The following is a 19,628-nucleotide window of genomic DNA, read 5'->3' on the forward strand; positions in this document are numbered from 1 at the left end:
TTTACACATCTATTAAAATCCTTATAGTTTATATTTTGTATTGTGTTTCTTATATTTCAGTTTATTTTTGATAATTTCTAGTATAAAGACAACTGATTTTTTTACTTTGCACATGGTGAACTCATTAAATTTACTAATTAACTGTAATTTTTTGTAAATTTAAGAGTTTTCTATGTATCCATCATGTCATCTGCAAATGAATGCCATTTTCTTTCTTTTCTAAGTTTTCAGCTTTTTCTTTCTACTCTTGACTTATTACACTAAGTCCACCATTATATCTGTATATAATGGAAAGAATGAGAGAAGACATACTTTTCCAAGTCTTTCTAGGTTAAAATATTCTTTCCATATTACATAAAGGGGAGTGGATGTGGCTCAAACTATTGAGTACCTCCCTCCCACATGGGAGATCCTGGATTCAATTCCCAGTGCCTCCTAAAAAGATAAGCACACAACAAATGGACACAGAATGCAGAAGTAAGCATGAACAATGGGGGGACGGGGGAGAATAAAATAAATCTTTAATAAAATAAAAATATTACATAAAATATCTGGTGATGAGAACAGATATACTTCTAGTAGCCCAATCTTAGTAAGAAAACATTCAGCATTTAAAATTATGTATGAAATTACTTGAAAGGTGTCCATATATGCATACTCTGGATCAAAGTTTTTCCAATATTAATGTCCAGGACTGGATTTCCACAACTGGTCCTTCAGAATGGCATTCCAATGGGTCTCATAGATTTTGGAGTCTATTACAGGCTTATTTTTTTTAAAAAAGACTTGATTCTTGCACTGGGCCATTAGTGAGGGGCAATGGGAACTGTCTGGGCCTCTGCTTCATTCAGTGAACTGCTAAATATGAGACATTCTCACCCACTGATAAATACTTTAGGATATCCAGGATGGCAGGGTAGAGATACAAGATGGTGGGGTAGGGAATAGCAGGTTTTCCTCTACCTCCAGAACTTGCAGAATGGCAGGCAGGTTTGTGGGGCATAGGGGAAGCCACAGGGCCATGGGGGTGATTAGAGAAGGTGGCTGGAGAAGGATGCCCACCTGGGCACTGGGGGACTGGTTTACTATGGATAAGGATAGATCAAAGTGCCCAGCCAGGCATGGAAGGAGAGGGAAGCTGCAGGGGAAGCTGGCCAGGGACTGGGTGCACAGACACTGGGTGAGCAGATGGCTGTGGGGTGATCAGTGCAGTGTTGGGGTGCCCAAATGGGCACCAGGAGGGCAGCAACCTGTGGGGTGTTTAGGCCAGTTTGGGAGTGCCCAGCCATGGGCTGAATGACTGGCAGGCATGGGAGGCCAGGTGCATGACAGTCCAATGACCAGGTGCCCAGCCAGACCCCAGGCAAGTGGGGTAATCAGGGCAGTTTAGGGGTGCCTGGGCTGGCACTAGAGTGGCCAGCAGTGGGTGATGTGGCCAGTGAGGGAGAACCTAGCCAGACAACAGAAGTTTGAGGGAGAAGTCTGTTTTATTTTTCCTTCTCCCTTTCCTCACCTGGATACCTGTGGTGAGACAGGCTGTGGGGTGACTGTTGGTGGGCACAGGCAGCCAATGAGAAAAAACCAAGCCCATCACCAGTGACCTGAGAAAACCCCATTTTTTTTTCTCTTCTCCCTTTTCTTACCCAGATAGCTGTGGCGAGGTGAGCTGTGGGGTGATAACGATTGTGAGAAGGGGGAGCCATCAAGAAGGAAACTGGTTGCTGGTGGTCTGAGAGGGAGATCCAGTTGTTTTTATTCTCCCTTCTGCCATTCTGATACCTGAGAAGAGGGAGGACATGGAGTAACTGGCTGGCAGGCCAAAGAGGAGACTAGCCTTTCTCAGGTGACCTAAGAGGGAGGCCCAGTTGGTTTTTCCCCTTTTTTTGTTCTCTCCTACCCTCCCTGTTTATCTGGACACCGGCAGAAAGAGAGGACATGGGCTGATTGATGGGCAAAGACAGCCAATAGGGAGGAGCCTAGCTGGAAGACTATAACCTGAGAGGGAGGCACTCCTTTTATTTCATTCTTTTTTCTTCTCCTCTTCCCTTTCATCTTTCTTTTCCTGTTTTTCTTTCCTTTTTTCCAAGTTTTATTTATATATATATATTTTTTATCTTTTACGCATGTTTCTTTCTTTGTATTTATATATAGTTCTTTCCCCCGATTTTATTTTTTGTTTATAACACTAATGATTCAGAATAAAAGGAACCAAGTGTCAAAGAACACCATTAATGCAAAGTCAAACAAATATGAAACCCTAGGCAAAAGAGAGAGAATAAACTCATCAAGATAAACAGATGTCTATGGCCCAGACAAATGAAGTCTAAAAAGCAGAAGGAAACCCAGAATGAGGAACAACTAATCAACAGATGCCCCAATAACCTAAATCAATTCAATGAGATGAGGGAAGATATAAAGGATATTAAAAGACACTAGAAGAACATACACTATAAAACTATAAATACACATAAAAAAATCTTATGGTAATGAAAAGCATAATGGAAGAAATTAAAAATACTGAAGAATAACACAATAGCAGATTTGCACAGGCAGAGGAATGAATTACTGAAGTGTAAGATACCATATCCAAAATCACAAGATAGAAAAGACAGACAAGAAAAAGGAAAAAAACAGCAGGGACTCATAAAAAGCACAAACATATACATTATGGATATCCCAAAGGGAAAAGAGAAGGGGAAAAAATGGGGTAGAAGGAGTGTTTGAGGATGAATATTTCCCAATTCTTATGAGGGACATGGATGTACAGGTCCAGGAAGCAAAATGAACTCCAAACAGAATAAATCCTAGCAGACCTACTCTAACATACAAACTTATCAGATAGTCAAATGCCAAAGATGAAAAGAGAATCCTGAAAGCAGCAAGAAAAATGAGATCCAGCACATGTAAGTGTTGCTTGATAAGATTACCTGATTTCTCACTTGAAATCATGGAGGTAAGAAGGCAGTGGTAAGATATATAGTGCTAAGAGACAAAAACTACCAGTCAAGAACTCTATATCCAGCAAAACTATCCTTTAAAAATGAGGGACATAAAAATATTCACAGATAAACAGAAATTAAGAGAATTTGTCAACAAGAATCCTGCCCTTCAGGAAATACTAAAGAGAGTTCTGCAGGTTGAAATGAAAGACAAGAGAGACAGGTTTGGAGAGTATAGAAAGGCAGGATATCAGTAAAGTAACTAAAAGGGTAAAAAGAGAAACAAAAATAAAATGTACATATATAAGCATAAAGAATAGCTAAAATAAGTACTGCATTTACAGTAATAACATTGATAATGGATTAAACTCCCCAAATTGAGAAGAAAAGATAGGAAAAATGGGTTAAAAAAAAAAAAGACATCTATATGCAATCTACAAGAGACTCACCTTAGATCCAAGACACAAATAGGTTGCAAGTGAAAGGTTAGAAAATGATTTTCTACACAAACAGTAATCACTGAAGTACAGGCAGTGGCCACTGGAGATTCTGAGGGCAGGGAAAGGGAAAAACAAGTGAAATATTGGGGCATTCTCAGGACTTGGAAATTGTTCTGAATGATATTAGAACAAGTACATGCCATTACATATCTTGCCTTAACCTACAAAATTGTGTGGGAGTGTAAACTACAATGTATATTATAATCCATGCTTATTGGCAATGCTCCAAAATGATTTCATTTGTAATGAATGTACCACATTAATGAAGGATGTTGTTAATGTGGGAAAATGTGGGAAGTGTAGGGAGCAGGACATATGGGAATTCCCTATATTTTTATATAACATTTATGTAATCTGAATATCTTTTTTAAAAATTAAAATGAACATACATAATAAAAGGGCTGGGGTAGCAACATTAATATTGGACAATATAGACTTTAAATGAAAAATCTGTTGCAAGACACAAAGAAGGAATTGTATATTAATAAAAGTGGCGATTTACCAAGATGAAAAAACAACCATAAATATTTATGCTCCTAATCAGGGTGCCCCAAAATACATGAGGCAAAGAGTAACACAAAGGGGAGAAATAGATGCCTCTATGATCATAGCAGGGAACTTCAATACACCACTCTTAGCAAGAGACAGAATATCTCAACAAAGGATCAGTACAGAAAAACCAATCTTAAATAATATGTTAGAGGAACTAGACTAATGGATGCATACAAAATATTGAACCTCCAGACAGCAAGATATATGTTCTTTTCAAGTGCTCATGGATCATTCTCCAATATAAACCATATGTCATCTAAACCAAGTTTCAATGAATTTAGAAAGATTGAAATTTCATATAAAACACTATCTCAGAAGACAATGGAATGAAGCTGGAAATTAGTAAGGGTTGGAAAACAAGAAAATTCATAAATACAGAGTTAAATAACATACTAGTAAACAATCAGTGGATCAAGGAGGAAACTACATGAGAAATCAGGAAATATCTAGAAGTTAATGAAAATGAGAACACAACATATCAAAACTAAAGGAATATACTGAAGGCAGTATTGTGAGTGAAATTTATGACCATAATCGCCTACATTAAAAAGAAAAGATAAACTCAAAGACTTACCTGCACATCTGGAGGAACTAGAAAAAGAACAGTAAATGAATCCCAAAACACACAGAAAAAACAAACAAATCAGACCAGAATTAAGTTAAATAGAGAATTAAAAAACAAGAGAGAGAAATAATGAAATGACAAGTGGTTTTTAGAGAAGATTAATAAAGTTGACAAACTGTTAGCTAAACTAACAAAAAGAAAAAGAGAAGATCCAAAAAATAAAATCAGGAACAAGAGAGGGGACATCAACCCTAACCCCACAGAAATAACTATTATAGTATCACAAGAGGATATGATTAAAATCTGTATGCCAAAAAGTAGGACAACTTGGATGAACTTCTAGAAATACATGAACAACCTATACTGATGAAAAAAAAAAGTGCTCAACTGATCAATCACAAGCAATGAGATTGAATCAGTCACCAAAACCTCCCAATCAAGAGAAGCCCAGCACTTGAAGGCTTCAGGTGAATTCTACAAATAATTCTCAAAAGAACTAAAACAAATCCTACTCAAACTTTTCCAAAATTTGAAGAGGAAGAAACATTACCCAACTCATTCTATGATGCTAACATTACCCTAATACAAAATCACATAAAGATACGAGAAGAAAATTACAGACCAAACTCTTTTAATGAATATAGATGCAAAAACCCTCATCAAAATACTTGCAAATAGAATTGAACAACAGAAAATCAAATGAATTATACCAATATCAAGTGTTTTATCTCAGGTATGCAAGGATGGTTCAACATAAGAAAATCTTTTTTTTTTTTTTTTATGGCTAAGTGATTTCAAAGCGAATCAGGAGGTCATTCCCAAGGTTATGCTTATGCAGATGTCAAACATTTCACTAACTGCCACAGTAAACAAAGCCTCATCTGAGTTCTCCCAAGGGCTCTAAGGATGTCTGGACACCAGAGGAAAGGCACACAACCTCATGATATCAACACCCCTTCAGTGGGTCCTATTTGAGAATACATAATCTATCTCCCAAGTATAACATAGTTATATCAATTTATAATTTCCCTCTTCATGATTCTTCCATGACTTTTATTTGACCTTGTAATTCTAAAAATACCCATTAACTATATCTGAGAATTAAATCTTTGGATTGTTCATATCCAGTTGAGCCCTGAATCCCAGCAGAGTAGCAGCCAACTCCCACTCTCTGGTTCTTTGAGCTTGCCCTGGACAACCAAAAAAACTAATGAACCATTACTGTCACAAAAATACAAGGAGTATCTACAACTGTAACCAAAACAATTCCTTCCACTTGTCCTATATTATCTCAGCCTGCCCTATATCTTTAGCCTCTCAGCCTGAAGTAGTAAGAACAGACATCATCCCAAATCCCTCAAAATTGAGGAATGAAAAAAATACATAAGCAGGTGTGTGTAACCATGGGCCAAAATAGATTGTTATTGTAGTAATTGTGTGTTAATGGGAAAATGTGTAACACTGATAAAAAGATAGTGGTTACCAGGGATCCAGAAGGGAGAGGTAGGGATGAATCCATGGATCACAGGGCATATTTGGGGCTATGAAATTCCTCTTTATGATACTAACATGGCAGACACATGACATTATACATCTTTTAGGACCTATGGAACTGTACAGCAAAAAGTCTAAAGTATAACGTAAATGATAGACTTGGACTGGTAACAATCCAATTGTAACAAATTGTACAAATATAACAAATGTTCCAAACTAAGGCATTAATAATAGAGAAAGGATGAGTGTAGGACATGTATATATACTTTGGAAAAAGTATTTGAGAAAAAGTATATTTTTAAAAAACATAAAATAAAATTTAAAAACAAAGAAGATTCTAGTCACTGAGATGAAGTATTGTTTCCTCTAAGATCAGAAACAAACACACATATTTAATCTTACCCTTCAGATACTTAATAACTGGTCCCAGTCCATCACTGACTGTGGTTGACCCTTTGAAGCAACTACAGAATCATTAATTACCCTAAAGACTTCAAATATTCTCTCCCAAACGTTAGCATTTATACCATGAACCGTCACAATGCAGCGCTCAGATACACAATCATTTTCTCTAACTCTTCAAACACTATCCTTTACAGAGTCACAATCAATGATCCCCACAAACTTCCCAGTCTCAAAATAAATGATTCCACTTGATTTTTTATTGAATACATTTTCCAGCATGAATTTTCTGGAACTTCCCAAAGGGGTTTCATCCTCCTAGTAAAGACTTACCCCTCTTATTTCATATTTCCATTATTATTCCTAAAGTTTTGCACACCAAGGCTTGTGCTTGGATAAATGATAGTGAACAATGATTACAGATCTAGTATTTCAATCCTGTAGTTTCCTCATTTTACTTAAGGGATAAATTATGAACTAAGGCACTGCCACACTGAATACAAACAGAATTTCCCTCAAATGGGATTTCTCTGGTTTGCTTATCAGAGTGGTGAATGAGGATTCTTCACTTCCATTACATTTATATTGTGAGTATTCTTGTGGTATATCATCAGACTATGTACTATCTTGCTACATAGATGAACTTTACATAAATTCTCTCCAGAATGAATTTAGGATTAATTAGGCAGTATAGGTGATAAAGGAGCTGCACACTGATTATGAAACTAGTGTTTCTACAGTAAATCACTTCTTAGATGAGCTTAAAGGTTAAATCTATGGCTGAAGACTCTTCCATATAAATACTTAAATTGTGAGTTCTCTCATTTCATTAAATGCCAGAACATTGACTGTGGCTTTCCCACATAGATGACACTCAGTGTTTCTCTTCACTTTGAATACTCTCATACTGTCTATATTTAGAAATATTAGGATTTTCCTGTATAGATATTCTTATAGTTTCTTTCCAGTGTGAGTTCTCTCATATTTTCTAAGATTAGAACACTGAATGGAGGCTTTTCCACAATGATGATATGCTAGAGTTTCTAGTCAATGGAGGAGATCTCACATTTTCTAAGAGCAGAATATTGACTGAAGGTTTTCCCAGAAAGATGACACTGATGGGGTTTATCTCAGCATGAGTTGTCTCATGATGTCTAAGATTAGACCACCAGTTGAAGGCTTTTCCACATACATGACATTCATAGGATTTTCCTCCAGTGTGAATTCTCTCATGGTTTCTAAGACTACCATATTCACTGAAGGTTTTCCCAGATATGTGAAATTGATGACGTTTCTCTTAAATGTGAGTTCTCTCATGTTGTCTAAGATTAGAACACTGAATGAAGGCTTTTCCACATTGCTGACATACATAGGGCTTTTCTCCAGTGTGAGTTCTCTCATGTTTGGTAAGATCAGCATACTGACTGAAAGCTTTCCCACACAGATGACATAGATGGGGTTTCTCTCCAGTGTGAGTTCTCTCATGTTGTCTAAGATTAGAACACCGATTAAAGGCTTTCCCACATAGACGACATTCATAGGGTTTCTCTCCAGTATGAATTCTTTCATGGTTTCTAAGAGTACCATATTCACTGAAGGCTTTCCCACATATATGACATTGATGGGGTCTCTCTTCAGTGTGGATTCTCTCATGTTTTCTAAGATTAGAAGACTGAATGAAGGCTTTTCCACATTGCTGACATACATAGGGCTTTTCTCCAGTGTGAGTTCTCTCATGTTTGGTAAGATCAGCATATTGACTGAAGGCTTTCCCACATAGATGACACTGATGGGATCTTTCTCGAGTGTGACTTCTCTCATGTCGAGTAAAATCACAATATTGATTGAATACTTTCCCACACAGATGGCATCCATAGAGTTTCTCTTCAGTGTGAGTTCCATTATACTGTCCAAGGACAGAACTTTTAATAAAAGCTTTAGCACTTTGATGGCATTCATATGGTTTACTTCTAGTGTGAATTTGTTTATGTACATTAAAAGATGAGAGGTTACTGGGGCCATTTGCAAGTTGTTTGTTGAGATATGGTTGCTCTGTCATGTGAGTTAATGTATCTTCAGTCACTGAGGATCTTTGAGTGGACTCTTCTTGCAAATAATTACATTTAAAGGAATTCTTTTGAGGGTGAGATTCCTGCTGTGGGGAAATTAGATGAGAAACTGTAAAACATTTGTTCATATACATGAATTTCTTCATTTACCTACATATGAATTCTAAATTAATCCTTCCATAATAGTCTCCAATTAACACCTAAGGTTACTTATATATATATATACACACTATTCTTCATGCACAGAAATTTTCTCTACTGTTGCATCCCAATTGCAGCACTGTCTCATCTATTTTAAACTTCATGATATTTCAAAGTCATGTATATGAAGAGTGTTTATGCAACTATCTCTTCTTGAAACACAGTTTAGAGTTTTGTGTTCAGGTTAATTTTTGCCTACATTCAAACTATTAAAGATTTTTGCTGGATTAGTATTTAATCCCAACATTAGAGTTAGATGACTGTATGAATTCCTAATTTTTTCCATACCCAGGTATCTATTTGGATGGCTAGGGTCACACCCATGAGACTTACCAATGACAGGATATACGATGTGTCTGTCCTGAAGATAGGTTGTATGAATATCATCAGCTGATTATTAAAGGCAATTTCCCTGCCTGTCAAAACTGAAAACAAAACACAATAAATTGTTAAAATAGTATTAGGGGAATGAAAACATTGCAAAGTCCTAAACAGCCTTGTTAATATGTTTCACACATTGACACTTACCTGGGAAATAAAAATCAATGAATACTCCAAGCAGAAGATAACATTATAGGACATTACAATCAGAAAAGTTTTTCGAAATTGAAATATGAGAAATATGAAAAGAATTTGAGAAGTCATAGAGGTAGAGGGAAAACTCTCCAAGCATAGGACCAGGACAAGGTTCATTTTCTGAAAGTTTAAGTCCAATAGCAAATGAATATTGCTTTCCCAAAATCAAAGATATTTGAAAAAAGCTTGAGAATTACATAGAATTAAATAGAATAATGACATTTGTAGAAAACTTTCCCAATATTTTCCCTACATTTCAGAAAATATAACTCACTTAAAGAAAGCAGAAGTTCATATTCCAAAGACTTATTACTAACTGACCATGCCCCTCTTCTACTGAAGGACAGGTTCCAAGAGCTCACCTGGACTCTGGATTTGGAGAAACTCTATTCCTTCTCTCCACAATTCCTCTCCTTGTGCCAACTGGGAAAGCACATCTGATTTGCAGACCTGATAGCCTGTTTATAGAAAAAAAAAGATAGCTGGATTTTGAATTAATTATTGAATAACAATATACTATCATCATACCATGGCAGACTACCAAAGAAGAAAAGGTAAGCATTGAAGGTCAGTGAAGGAAAAGTACCTTCAACACACAGAACATTAACAATCTTTCACCAGCAAAGGGGTGAATATTGAACTTGTGCCCCAATACAGTGGGATGTCTGGTTATTGCTGCTCATGCTCAAGATCAAAGAGAAAATGACACATATTCTAAATAAGGAGTAATTCTATCTTCCCACAGTTGATAATTATTCTAAAAAGTAATCCAATAAATATAAACTCTAGCATAAGAACCCAATTCTATGTTGAAAGAGATATATCTGATATTTTTACTATTGTGGTCTGAAGCCTCCACATACTCCTGAGAGGATAATTATTATTTCAAAAAGTTTAGTCACTTAGTTGTCCACTCAAAAATTATTTATTGCATTCCCAGAACTGCTATGAGTGTTGGAGATACGAGTTTTAAGAAAGACCTGAAGTCTGTGCTCAAGAAGATTACATTCTATTGGGTTCAAAATGTAGATGTAAGTAAAAGGTAAAGAAGCAAATATCTTCTAACAAATACCATCGATTGTACACTTGGGATGAATTGTATGCTCTAAAATGTATCAATAAAATTGATTTGTTTAAAAAGAAAAATTTCATTTAGGCAGTTGTAAGTTATAAAATATTAATAACATATAATATAAATGTTTTAAAATATAAAAATATAAGTATAAAAAGATTATACAACAATATGGAGAATCTGATTTAGATAGTTGAATAAATAGATGACACATGATATACAGGTAGATAGTAGTCAGATTAGATAGATGATTGATATCTATTGATAAGATTAATATTGAGAGACTCACCCACTGAGACCAGATTATTGATATTCTCCAGCAACACTTCTCTGAACAACTGTCTCTGGGATGTGTCTAGCAGGGCCCACTCCTCCTGGGTGAAGTCTACAGCTACATCCTTGAAAGTTACTAACTCCTAAAACATCACAGAAATTTGGGTTCATACAGGGCTGTCCATACCCATGTCCTGAGTGTGATGCTTCACAAATACAAACTCTGAATACATAAAAGTCCATTGTAAAGGAATATTACATGACATGTAATATGATATATACCAGGAAATTTCCCAAGAAACTTTTCATTGTTACTTCACAATGTTTACTATAAAACTTGCACACAAACATTCCTAACTAAAATACACTTTTTCACCAATTTCAAGTAAATTTACAGGCTTATCATAAAGCAAGCAATCCATAAGTTATTTTTCAACAAGGACTATGGTTAGATGATTCCCCTAGATAGATGACCTCATTTCTTCTCATTTATAAAATCATGAAACAACATGTTATACATTAGCATTTTGACTGATCCAGTGAGGTAATGTGTAAAGTACTTTCTAAGCAAATTGAATCTACAGGTCTATTATTCATAAAAATGGCAGAGTTCTGCAGAACTGAACAAGTTTCCTACAAAACTCAGGATTAGTGAGTGCTCTCTCTCTCACCTCTACATATCTCAGGTGTTTGTTATAATGTATAAGGAGAGATGGTTCAGGATCAAAGGCCAAGGATTCCTGAGACTATTGCACTGAAAGATGGCCCTAGCTTGACCACTCATTAGTGGGAGAGATCCCATTTTAAATTTTGGGGAGACCTACAGACACCACTTATCATTGTTTCTCATATCTTCATCTCACTCGTGTATTCAAGAGTAAAAAAAAGACCCTTCATTACTTCTGGTCTCTCTAATTATACACACATTTTCACAAGATCATAAATTTTATTCTACCTATTATACTCCTCCTGAATGCACATCTTACATCTTATACAATACAGTACATCTTATACATTATATTCATTTATAAATTTGAATAAATATGATTTACAAAAATTGAAACTGGGTAATTGGGAACACCCATGGAGGGAGAATTTTTTTTTTTAATTTTTCAAAATAAGAGAATATATTCTATTAAAAGTTTAAGAAATTTAAAATTGGGGAAAATAAGTGAGTCCTCATTTTCTTTTACTGCCTAACCATCTTTTATTCTATTCTCAACAATGCACATTCCTACACATCAGGATGTGTAACACTGGATTGACTGTAAGCACTTACTAAAACCTCAGCCTTCCTATTAACTGTAAACTCCTCTCCTATTCAAACCTATCACCTATGTTTACCACATACTTAAGACAATTTCAGGCACTAACATAATCCAAGAGTGCATAATTTCTTCAATGAGGCCATGGGTTGGGTAAGATAAAGAAAACCTCTCTCATCTCTTCAGAGAATATACAGTCTTAATGGAGGCTGGGACAAACTGTTGTGATTTTGGCAAGAGATTACTTATTGATGAGTTGCTAACTTACCATAACTATTGAGACCTGGATAAACTTAACTGAAGCTCACATCCATGAATATTTCCTGAATGCACTTAGAATTTCCATGCCAATAGGAGGAACTTGATTATTTGCAGGCAATAGATGTGTAATTTCAGTTAAAGAATTCCCTACTCACCTGTGGCTGCATTCTCAGTCAGATGACAACTCTCTTCCTCCCGATTTTCACTCAAAACCAGAAAAGCAGTAGATGAACAAAGCTGAGAATGGAGAAAGAAACCTTCACGTTCAAATCTTAGCTATAATTTCTCACCACAATGTCATGCATCCCAAATCACACACCTGGGAATTACAGCAGCACAATCAACAAGAACATGAGGTGTGCTCCAACGGAAATAGGGAGAGGACTCTCTTTTCCCATGGTCAAAAGTTAGGAAACCTTGGCTTCTCTGGCTAATAAATATGTGAATACTGCCATTGTATGGATAACAATATGAAATTCATTGAATTGTATGTATTAATTAGCTCATACTGTTTTCCCTCCCTGATTCCAACATAGGAATCCCTGACCCATGAAGGCAGTCTGGAATTTCTTGGATATACTTATTCATTGTGCACTAGCGTTACTTCCCCAATATCCATCCCTATCCTCTGTATTCTCACTCAATGCTCTACCCTGCAACTGAATTTCTGGGTACACTTGTCTTAAATCATCTTGATTCTTTCACATATGATGTCTATCGACAGAACTGCCTCAACTGTGAATTCTAGCTCACACCCCAAGGTATCTGGATCTTAACCAAGAAACTTAAGACTATATTTTATAATGGGGTTGATCAAATGAAGGTCTTGATTAATTGAGAGGAATCAATTATTCCCATCAAGCAAATTTGGTCACTGAAATCCCTTGCATGATTAACTATCAAAAGTATATGGGGTACTGATGTGGTTCAAGCGGTTGAATGACTATTTCCCACATAGGAGGGCCCAGATGCATTTCCTGGTGCCTCCTAAAAATGAAAACGAAGAAAAGGTAAACATGAAAAAATCAACTCAGGGGAGCTGATGTGGCTCAGTGGTTGAGTGCTGGCTTTCCACGTATGAGGTCCTGGATTCAATTCCTTTCCCAGGTACCTCAAAAACAAAACAAAACAAAACAAAACATAAAAACGGTATATGGAGGGCAACCATCACACTGGGGAGCCAAGAGTGCCTACAGCTGCAAGCAGGAGAATTGCATCCATCATCCATGTGGAATCTAAGTCCTCTCTCGATATAGAGGGGGAGTGGACATAACCATCCCAGGGTCCACAGGATAGATTAGAGTGTACTTACTGGTATTCTACTATGGAACTATTATGATTAGTAATGTAAGAAACGGTAGCATTGATGTGGAGAAAATGGCCATGGTAGCTGCTGATGGTAGGGAGTGGGAAGAAGAGATGTGATGTGGGGTATTATCAGGACTTGGAGTTGTCCTGGGTGGTACTGCAGGGACAGATGTTGGACATTATATGTCCTGCCATGGCCCACTGGGTGGACTGGGGGAGAGTGTAAACTACAATGTAAACCACTATCCATGTGGTGAAGCAGTGCTCCAAAATGTATTCACCAAATACAATGACTGTGACACAAAGATGAAAGAGGTTGTTGATGTGGGAGGAGTGGAATGAGGGGGGTGGGGGGTATATGGGGACCTCATATTTTTTAATGTAACATTAAAAAAAAAATAAAGAAGGAAAAGAAAAAGAAAAAAGAACCGTATATGAGTCACAACTTCATTGTCATGTACCACAATCCTCACATGATTAGGAGGCTTAAAGGATACAGAGTGAAGGGATCTGGGAGAAAATCTATTTGGCAAGTATGATATTTTAGTGAAGTTATAGCTGAAACCTTGTCTTATATTAATCATCATAACCTGCAATATCCCTCCATTGCATTATTTATATATGTGGAAGGAGTTGAATACCGTAAATTCTCATTTAAAACATCATTAATAATTACATGAAATTCAAGGAAAAATAATGATAATGTGTCAACAAATAGGTAGGATTAACTTACCCACTTGAATCTGAACTGGAGAAAGTAGTTTTTATTAAATGTGCTCGGAATAGTACATATTTTTTAAATTTCATCCTCACGCTAACTCTGCTAATAAAGGTTAATTTTCTCATTTAACAAATGAAATCAATAGAGGTTAGAAGGCTTTAGTAATATGAGAAAATTACAGGGCTAGGAAAATGCACAGATGAGTTTGCATATTTCTTCCTGCATCACAATCTCAAATTCTTAAGGGTTACATGCCACACCTTTACCTTAAGGGATACATTTCTGCTGTCCCTGTATTTACCAAATCTGTCATAAACATCTTGAGTATTTACCACATCTCTCCCATAGGAGGTGACTCTAATTACCTGTCTTGTTCATTACTGAATCTGACACAGCACATCACTAAGCCATTGCTAAAGGTCTAAATGCAGAGTCATGACTCCTAGTGCATCCAAAATATCCAGTAAACCTACTACGTCTTGAAACTGGATCATTCTTCTACATTCCATGAACACTTCAAGTCCCATAATTTTGAATCTCACATATTCTCCTATTTCATCTTACTTTCAGCAGAGAGGATTACTTCATAATAATCAGAGGAATGATGTAATTTGACAAATCACCTGAGTTTAGCACCATAATTGCAACAATATTTCTACATTCACACCCATTAGCTATTCCTTCTCTCTCATTGAAGGGTCATGGTACCAGGATTAGGTTGAAGGTCTCCAACTGAAGTCTCACCTCTCCTGTTTCTTCAGAAACCATTTGCGGCAGTTTGCGATTATTTATAAATCCCCAAAAATGAAATATTATCTTTGTAGACTATTCTATTATATTCCTCTGGGTGTGATACCCTTTGATTGTGTTAAATTCAGTTGAGAGGTCTTTGATAAGACTGAGCCCCTGCCTCCTTCAAGGGTCTGATACAAATGGACACCCACAGGGACACACAGCAAAGAAAGAGCTCTGTCATATTTGTTTCTGACATGTGACAGAAAGGACAAGGCTCAAACAGCTGAAGCCCCAGGAAAAGATGATAGCGTACAGCTGATTTGGGGAATAGAGCTGAACTGATACAGGAAGTCTTGAGAGTCAGGCCCTATGCCAGCCTGCAGCTGAAATCAGGGAGAAGTGAAGGAGTTGAGCCTGAGAAAGGAAGCCCAGAGGGAAAGGCTGAAACCTCACAGAGATTGCCTGCTATTCTGCTTCAACACAAGGCAGCTAACTTTGGTAAGAAAGTATCAATTACGGTATCTTGAGTTAGACTTTCCATGGCTTTGGGACTGTAAGCTTTAACCTCAAACAAGTGCCCTTCATAAAAGCCAACAGAGTTCTGGTACTTTGCATCGGCAGCCCTTTGCATCAAAGCCCTAAAGAGTCCAACTCATGGTACCATAAGAAATGACCCAGCTCCAGACCTTACCCTCCAAGAACACTGGGGTGATGGCCACTCCTTCCCCAATTTCTGGGGTACAGGCCTCAGCCCCCTTAGTACAGTAAGGGGACAGTCAACATTTTCCGGAGTCTCTGGCATACAGGCCCAACTGTCTCAGAGCAATGACTTAGTGATGTGGCCTTCCCTCGTCTATGGGAAACAAGCCCACCCCTCTCAGACCTATGGGGTGTTGACCTTACTCTCCCCAACCCTTGTGGGATCCGCTCCACCCTCTATGTAGCTCGGGGCAGCAAAACTCTACCTGAACATGAGGCTGGAACATCCACTCTCTTCATCTACCTGGGCAAACTCACCCTCTCTCTACACATGGTAGAGTTCCTTTCTTTGCCCAAGGAGATGTCTTAATTCCAGATCTCAGTTTCATGGTTTTCCTCTTTAAGCTGTTTTCCCTTCCATATCTCCTTCTCCAAGTCCCATTTAGACCAGCCTGACAGTGGTTTTGTTGATACAGCTCTCGCAAAAACCTTGTTGGGTTAACATGCAGGAAGCAAGGGTCTAAACATTCAGACAGTAAGACTTTCCACAAGTCCTTCCTAGATAACTGCACTTTCAATCCTGACTTACAAGTCCCATGTTTACTTAATTCATCAAATGGTACACTATCATCTGGGGACTTGACTTTCTGAGGCTTGGAATTTTCAGAATAATTTTCTGGTTTCATTTTGCCAAACAATTTAGTTTTCAGTTTATAACTCTTGTCCAGCATTTTAGTATAAGCTGCAAGGAGTATCCAAGTCACATTCTCTGAGTTTACTTTGGAAAGTTCTTCAGCTAAATGCCCAAACTCACTATTCTCAAATTCTGCCTTCCATAAAACATCATGAGTTAATCTTCCTAAGTTCTCTGCAACTTTAAAACACGGTTTACCTTTCCTCCAGTTTCCAGTAATAGTTTCATCATTTCCTTCTAAGGCCTCATAAAAAGTCTCTTTAGCCTCCACATTCCTATCAACAGTCTCTTTAAAGAAATCCAGGCCTTTCCCATCAAGCATCTCACAATTCCTATGAAAAATATCCCTACCCATTTATAAAATCATTCCAGCATTTTGGTAATTGCAAAATCATTTCCCCACTCCTCAGTACCAAATTCTGTATTAGTCAGCCACAGGGGTGCTGATGCAAAGTACCAAAACCCTGTTGGCTTTTATAAAAGATATTTATTTGGGGTAAAGGCTTACACTCACAAGGCCTTGAAGAGTCCATCTCAAGGTACCATAAAAGGTACATTCTCAAAAATGTCTGTTGCAACATGTTGACATAAGATGGTGGGTAATGTTTGCAAGGGTTCAGCCTTCCTTCTCCCTCTTAAGGCACGATGGGCACAGCTTCTGATCTCAGCTGAAGGCTGGCATAAGGCTCGTCTCACTTTCCAGAGCTCATCTCTTTCTGGGCTCAGCTGCTCTGCTCTCCACAAGGCCAGCTGTAAAATATCAGGCAAATGGCAGGGCTCTCTCCCCAGGGCTCCAGCATCAAAACTAAGCTTTCTCCTCTGCCCTGTCGTTTTCTGTGTGAGTGATTGCCCACCAAAGGAGCAGGGACTCAATGCCCTACTGATGTGGCTGAATCAAAAACCCTAATCATAATTTAATCAAGTAAAAGTGAAATCTCTGAATTTAATATAAAGGGTATCGTGTCCAGAGGAACAGACCAGTTTACAAACATAATCAAATATCTTTTTTACAATTCATAAATAGTAACTGTTATACCATATTATTGATTAAAATTGAAATCTTTACCAGAAACCTCTCTCTCATCATAATCAATGTGCACACCATTTATTCCTCTCAATTATGAAAAAATTATGATCCATCTGAACACACGCTCCCTCCTTGGTATCATCCCTTAGCATCCCCTTCCAAGTCTCTGACTTCACCCGACTCAGACTCTCCGCCTCCATCCCCTACCTCGGCTCCTACCTCCTTTTCTCCCCCTCATACTCTTCCCGCGGAATGCCTCCCTCCACCCCACAAGCTGAACCAACCTCGGGCCCCCTCCGTCCCCTTACATCGCCTTAGGGAAGCGGCAGGAGCTGAGGAATCATCCCTGTACAGGTTCCTTTCTCATTCTCAGATCTTAGTCAGATAGAAGAGCGATTAGGCTTCTTCTCAGAAAACACTGCTACATACATCAAAGAATTCCAACACCTCACTTGCTCCTGTGATCTCACATATCAGGATATCTATGTCATAATAACTTCTTTTACCACCCCGAGGAAAAAGCCACATGTGGGCTGCAGCCACTGCCTTTGGAGTTTCCCTACACACACAGGACCCTCACCATCACGCCCCTGGCACTGACCCAGTTCCTGCAGCCTCCCCTCCACGGGAATATCACGCAGGCTCTGGAGATTTAGATGGCACAGCAAACTTTCTAACCTGCATAACAGAAGACATGAAAAAGGTAGCCCTCAAAGCAGTAAATTATGAAAAGATCAAAGAAATTTCCCAAAAACCAGATGAAACCCTGCTGCCTTTATGAACAGATTAACAGAATCACTCCTTGAATATAATTTAGACCTGGATTCTGAATCCGGACAATACTTACATACCCACTTTATCACTCAGGCATACCCAGATACCAGAAAAAAACTGCAGAAATTAGAGGAGAGTCCTCAAACCCCTCAGAAAAGCCTAATTAAAGCAGCCTTCAAGGTCTTTAACAATAGAGAGGAGGAAGTCAAATTAGAAAAACACAAATGAGATCAAGCTAAAGCCTCTCTCTTTGCTGCTGCCCTCAGAGTCAATTCTTGAAAACCCCATCCCTCTTCTTCCCTGTGATCGCCACCAGGACCCTGCTTTAAATGTGGGAAGGAAGGACACTGGGCACTCACATGCCTAGTCCAAGACCCCCGCCGGGTTTTGTCCAGTGTGCTAACACAGAGGCCATTGGAAGTCGGATTGTCCCAAAACCCGGTTTCCGGGAAAATCCCTCCAACATGCCTTGCTGACCTAGAATCTACATCATCTTCCCTTTCTGACCTACTCAGAATAACAGCAGAAGACTGACAGGTCCTGGGTTCAGAGAAACCCTGAATCTCCATCAGTAAGTTGGAACCAAAGGTTATCATCAAGGTTGGAGGTAAGCCTTGACACAGGGGCCACATATTCAGTCCTTTCAGAACATTCAGGACCTTTAACATCTTTCTCAATCTCTGTTGTAGGGGTTGACAGTATTCCTTCCTCTTCCTTGATTACATACCCCCTTCCTTGCACTATAGAAAATCACACATTCTCACACCAATGCCTAGCTATACCATCACGCTGCTCCCCATGCTTAGGACTAAACATTCCATCCAAACTGTAGTTCTCTACCTACTTTTCACTACCCTCCCCTCAAGCTAGCTTCCTTCTCCTTTTGTTCCAAGCCCGGGGCTTGGCTTCTACTTCCCTTCCTACCAACATCCCTCCTATCTTACAACAGGAAGTAAACCCCCAAGTTGGAACACTGACTCTCAATAGCCTCACACCTCCCCTCTGTGAGAATCACCCTAAAAGACAGCTCTTCTATCATCAACATTCCCCAATAACCTCTCTCCTTCAGTGCCAAGAGGAGACTTAAACCCATCACTACTGAAGTTTGTGCTGCAGCGCCGTTATGCCCCACCAACTCTCCATTCAATGCACCTATCCTAGCTGTTAAGAAACCTAATGGCATCTAATACAAGATCTAAGAGCTATCAGCCAGACAACCCAGCCTATAGTCCCCTTAGTCCCCAACCCTGTAGTCTTTTATCACATAGCCCTCCCCAACCCACACATTACATAGTAATAGACCTCAAAGATGCCTTTTTCACAATCTCCCTAAAGGAAGACTCTCAAAACATCTTTGCTTTTACATGGACAGGCCCAGAGGACCCCCTAAACCCTACACAACTAACTTGGACTGTTGTTTCTCATGGCTAAAGAGATAGTCCACATTCATTTGGGGAAGCACTACATCAAGACCTCTCTACTCTAAACCTCCCCTCCAGTA

General features: G+C 38.3%; 1 protein-coding gene across 5 annotated transcripts in view; it reads right to left on the reverse strand.

Annotated features, from left to right (window-relative positions):
* Positions 1 to 19,628, reverse strand: part of LOC101447217 (zinc finger protein 596-like) — a 56,116-nt gene that overhangs the window by 13,226 nt on the left and 23,262 nt on the right. For 2 of the 5 annotated variants that reach the window (XM_023588291.3, XM_071215063.1), the window contains exons 2-6: positions 12,325 to 12,406; positions 10,660 to 10,786; positions 9,661 to 9,756; positions 9,056 to 9,147; positions 5,171 to 8,607 (exon numbers count right to left, since the gene is read on the reverse strand). In XM_023588291.3, coding sequence (XP_023444059.1) covers positions 7,750 to 8,607; positions 9,056 to 9,147; positions 9,661 to 9,756; positions 10,660 to 10,786; positions 12,325 to 12,336 — 1,185 coding nt within the window. In that variant the 5' untranslated portion in view covers positions 12,337 to 12,406 and the 3' untranslated portion in view covers positions 5,171 to 7,749. Of the gene's footprint in view, positions 1 to 5,170; positions 8,608 to 9,055; positions 9,148 to 9,660; positions 9,757 to 10,659; positions 10,787 to 12,324; positions 12,407 to 19,628 lie in introns of those variants that run through there. The other 3 variants (XM_071215064.1, XM_071215065.1, XR_009185739.2) reach the window with 2 other exon arrangements.

The sequence above is a fragment of the Dasypus novemcinctus genome, chromosome 5, assembly GCF_030445035.2.
Source record: "Dasypus novemcinctus isolate mDasNov1 chromosome 5, mDasNov1.1.hap2, whole genome shotgun sequence".
Taxonomy (NCBI): Eukaryota; Metazoa; Chordata; class Mammalia; order Cingulata; family Dasypodidae; genus Dasypus; species Dasypus novemcinctus.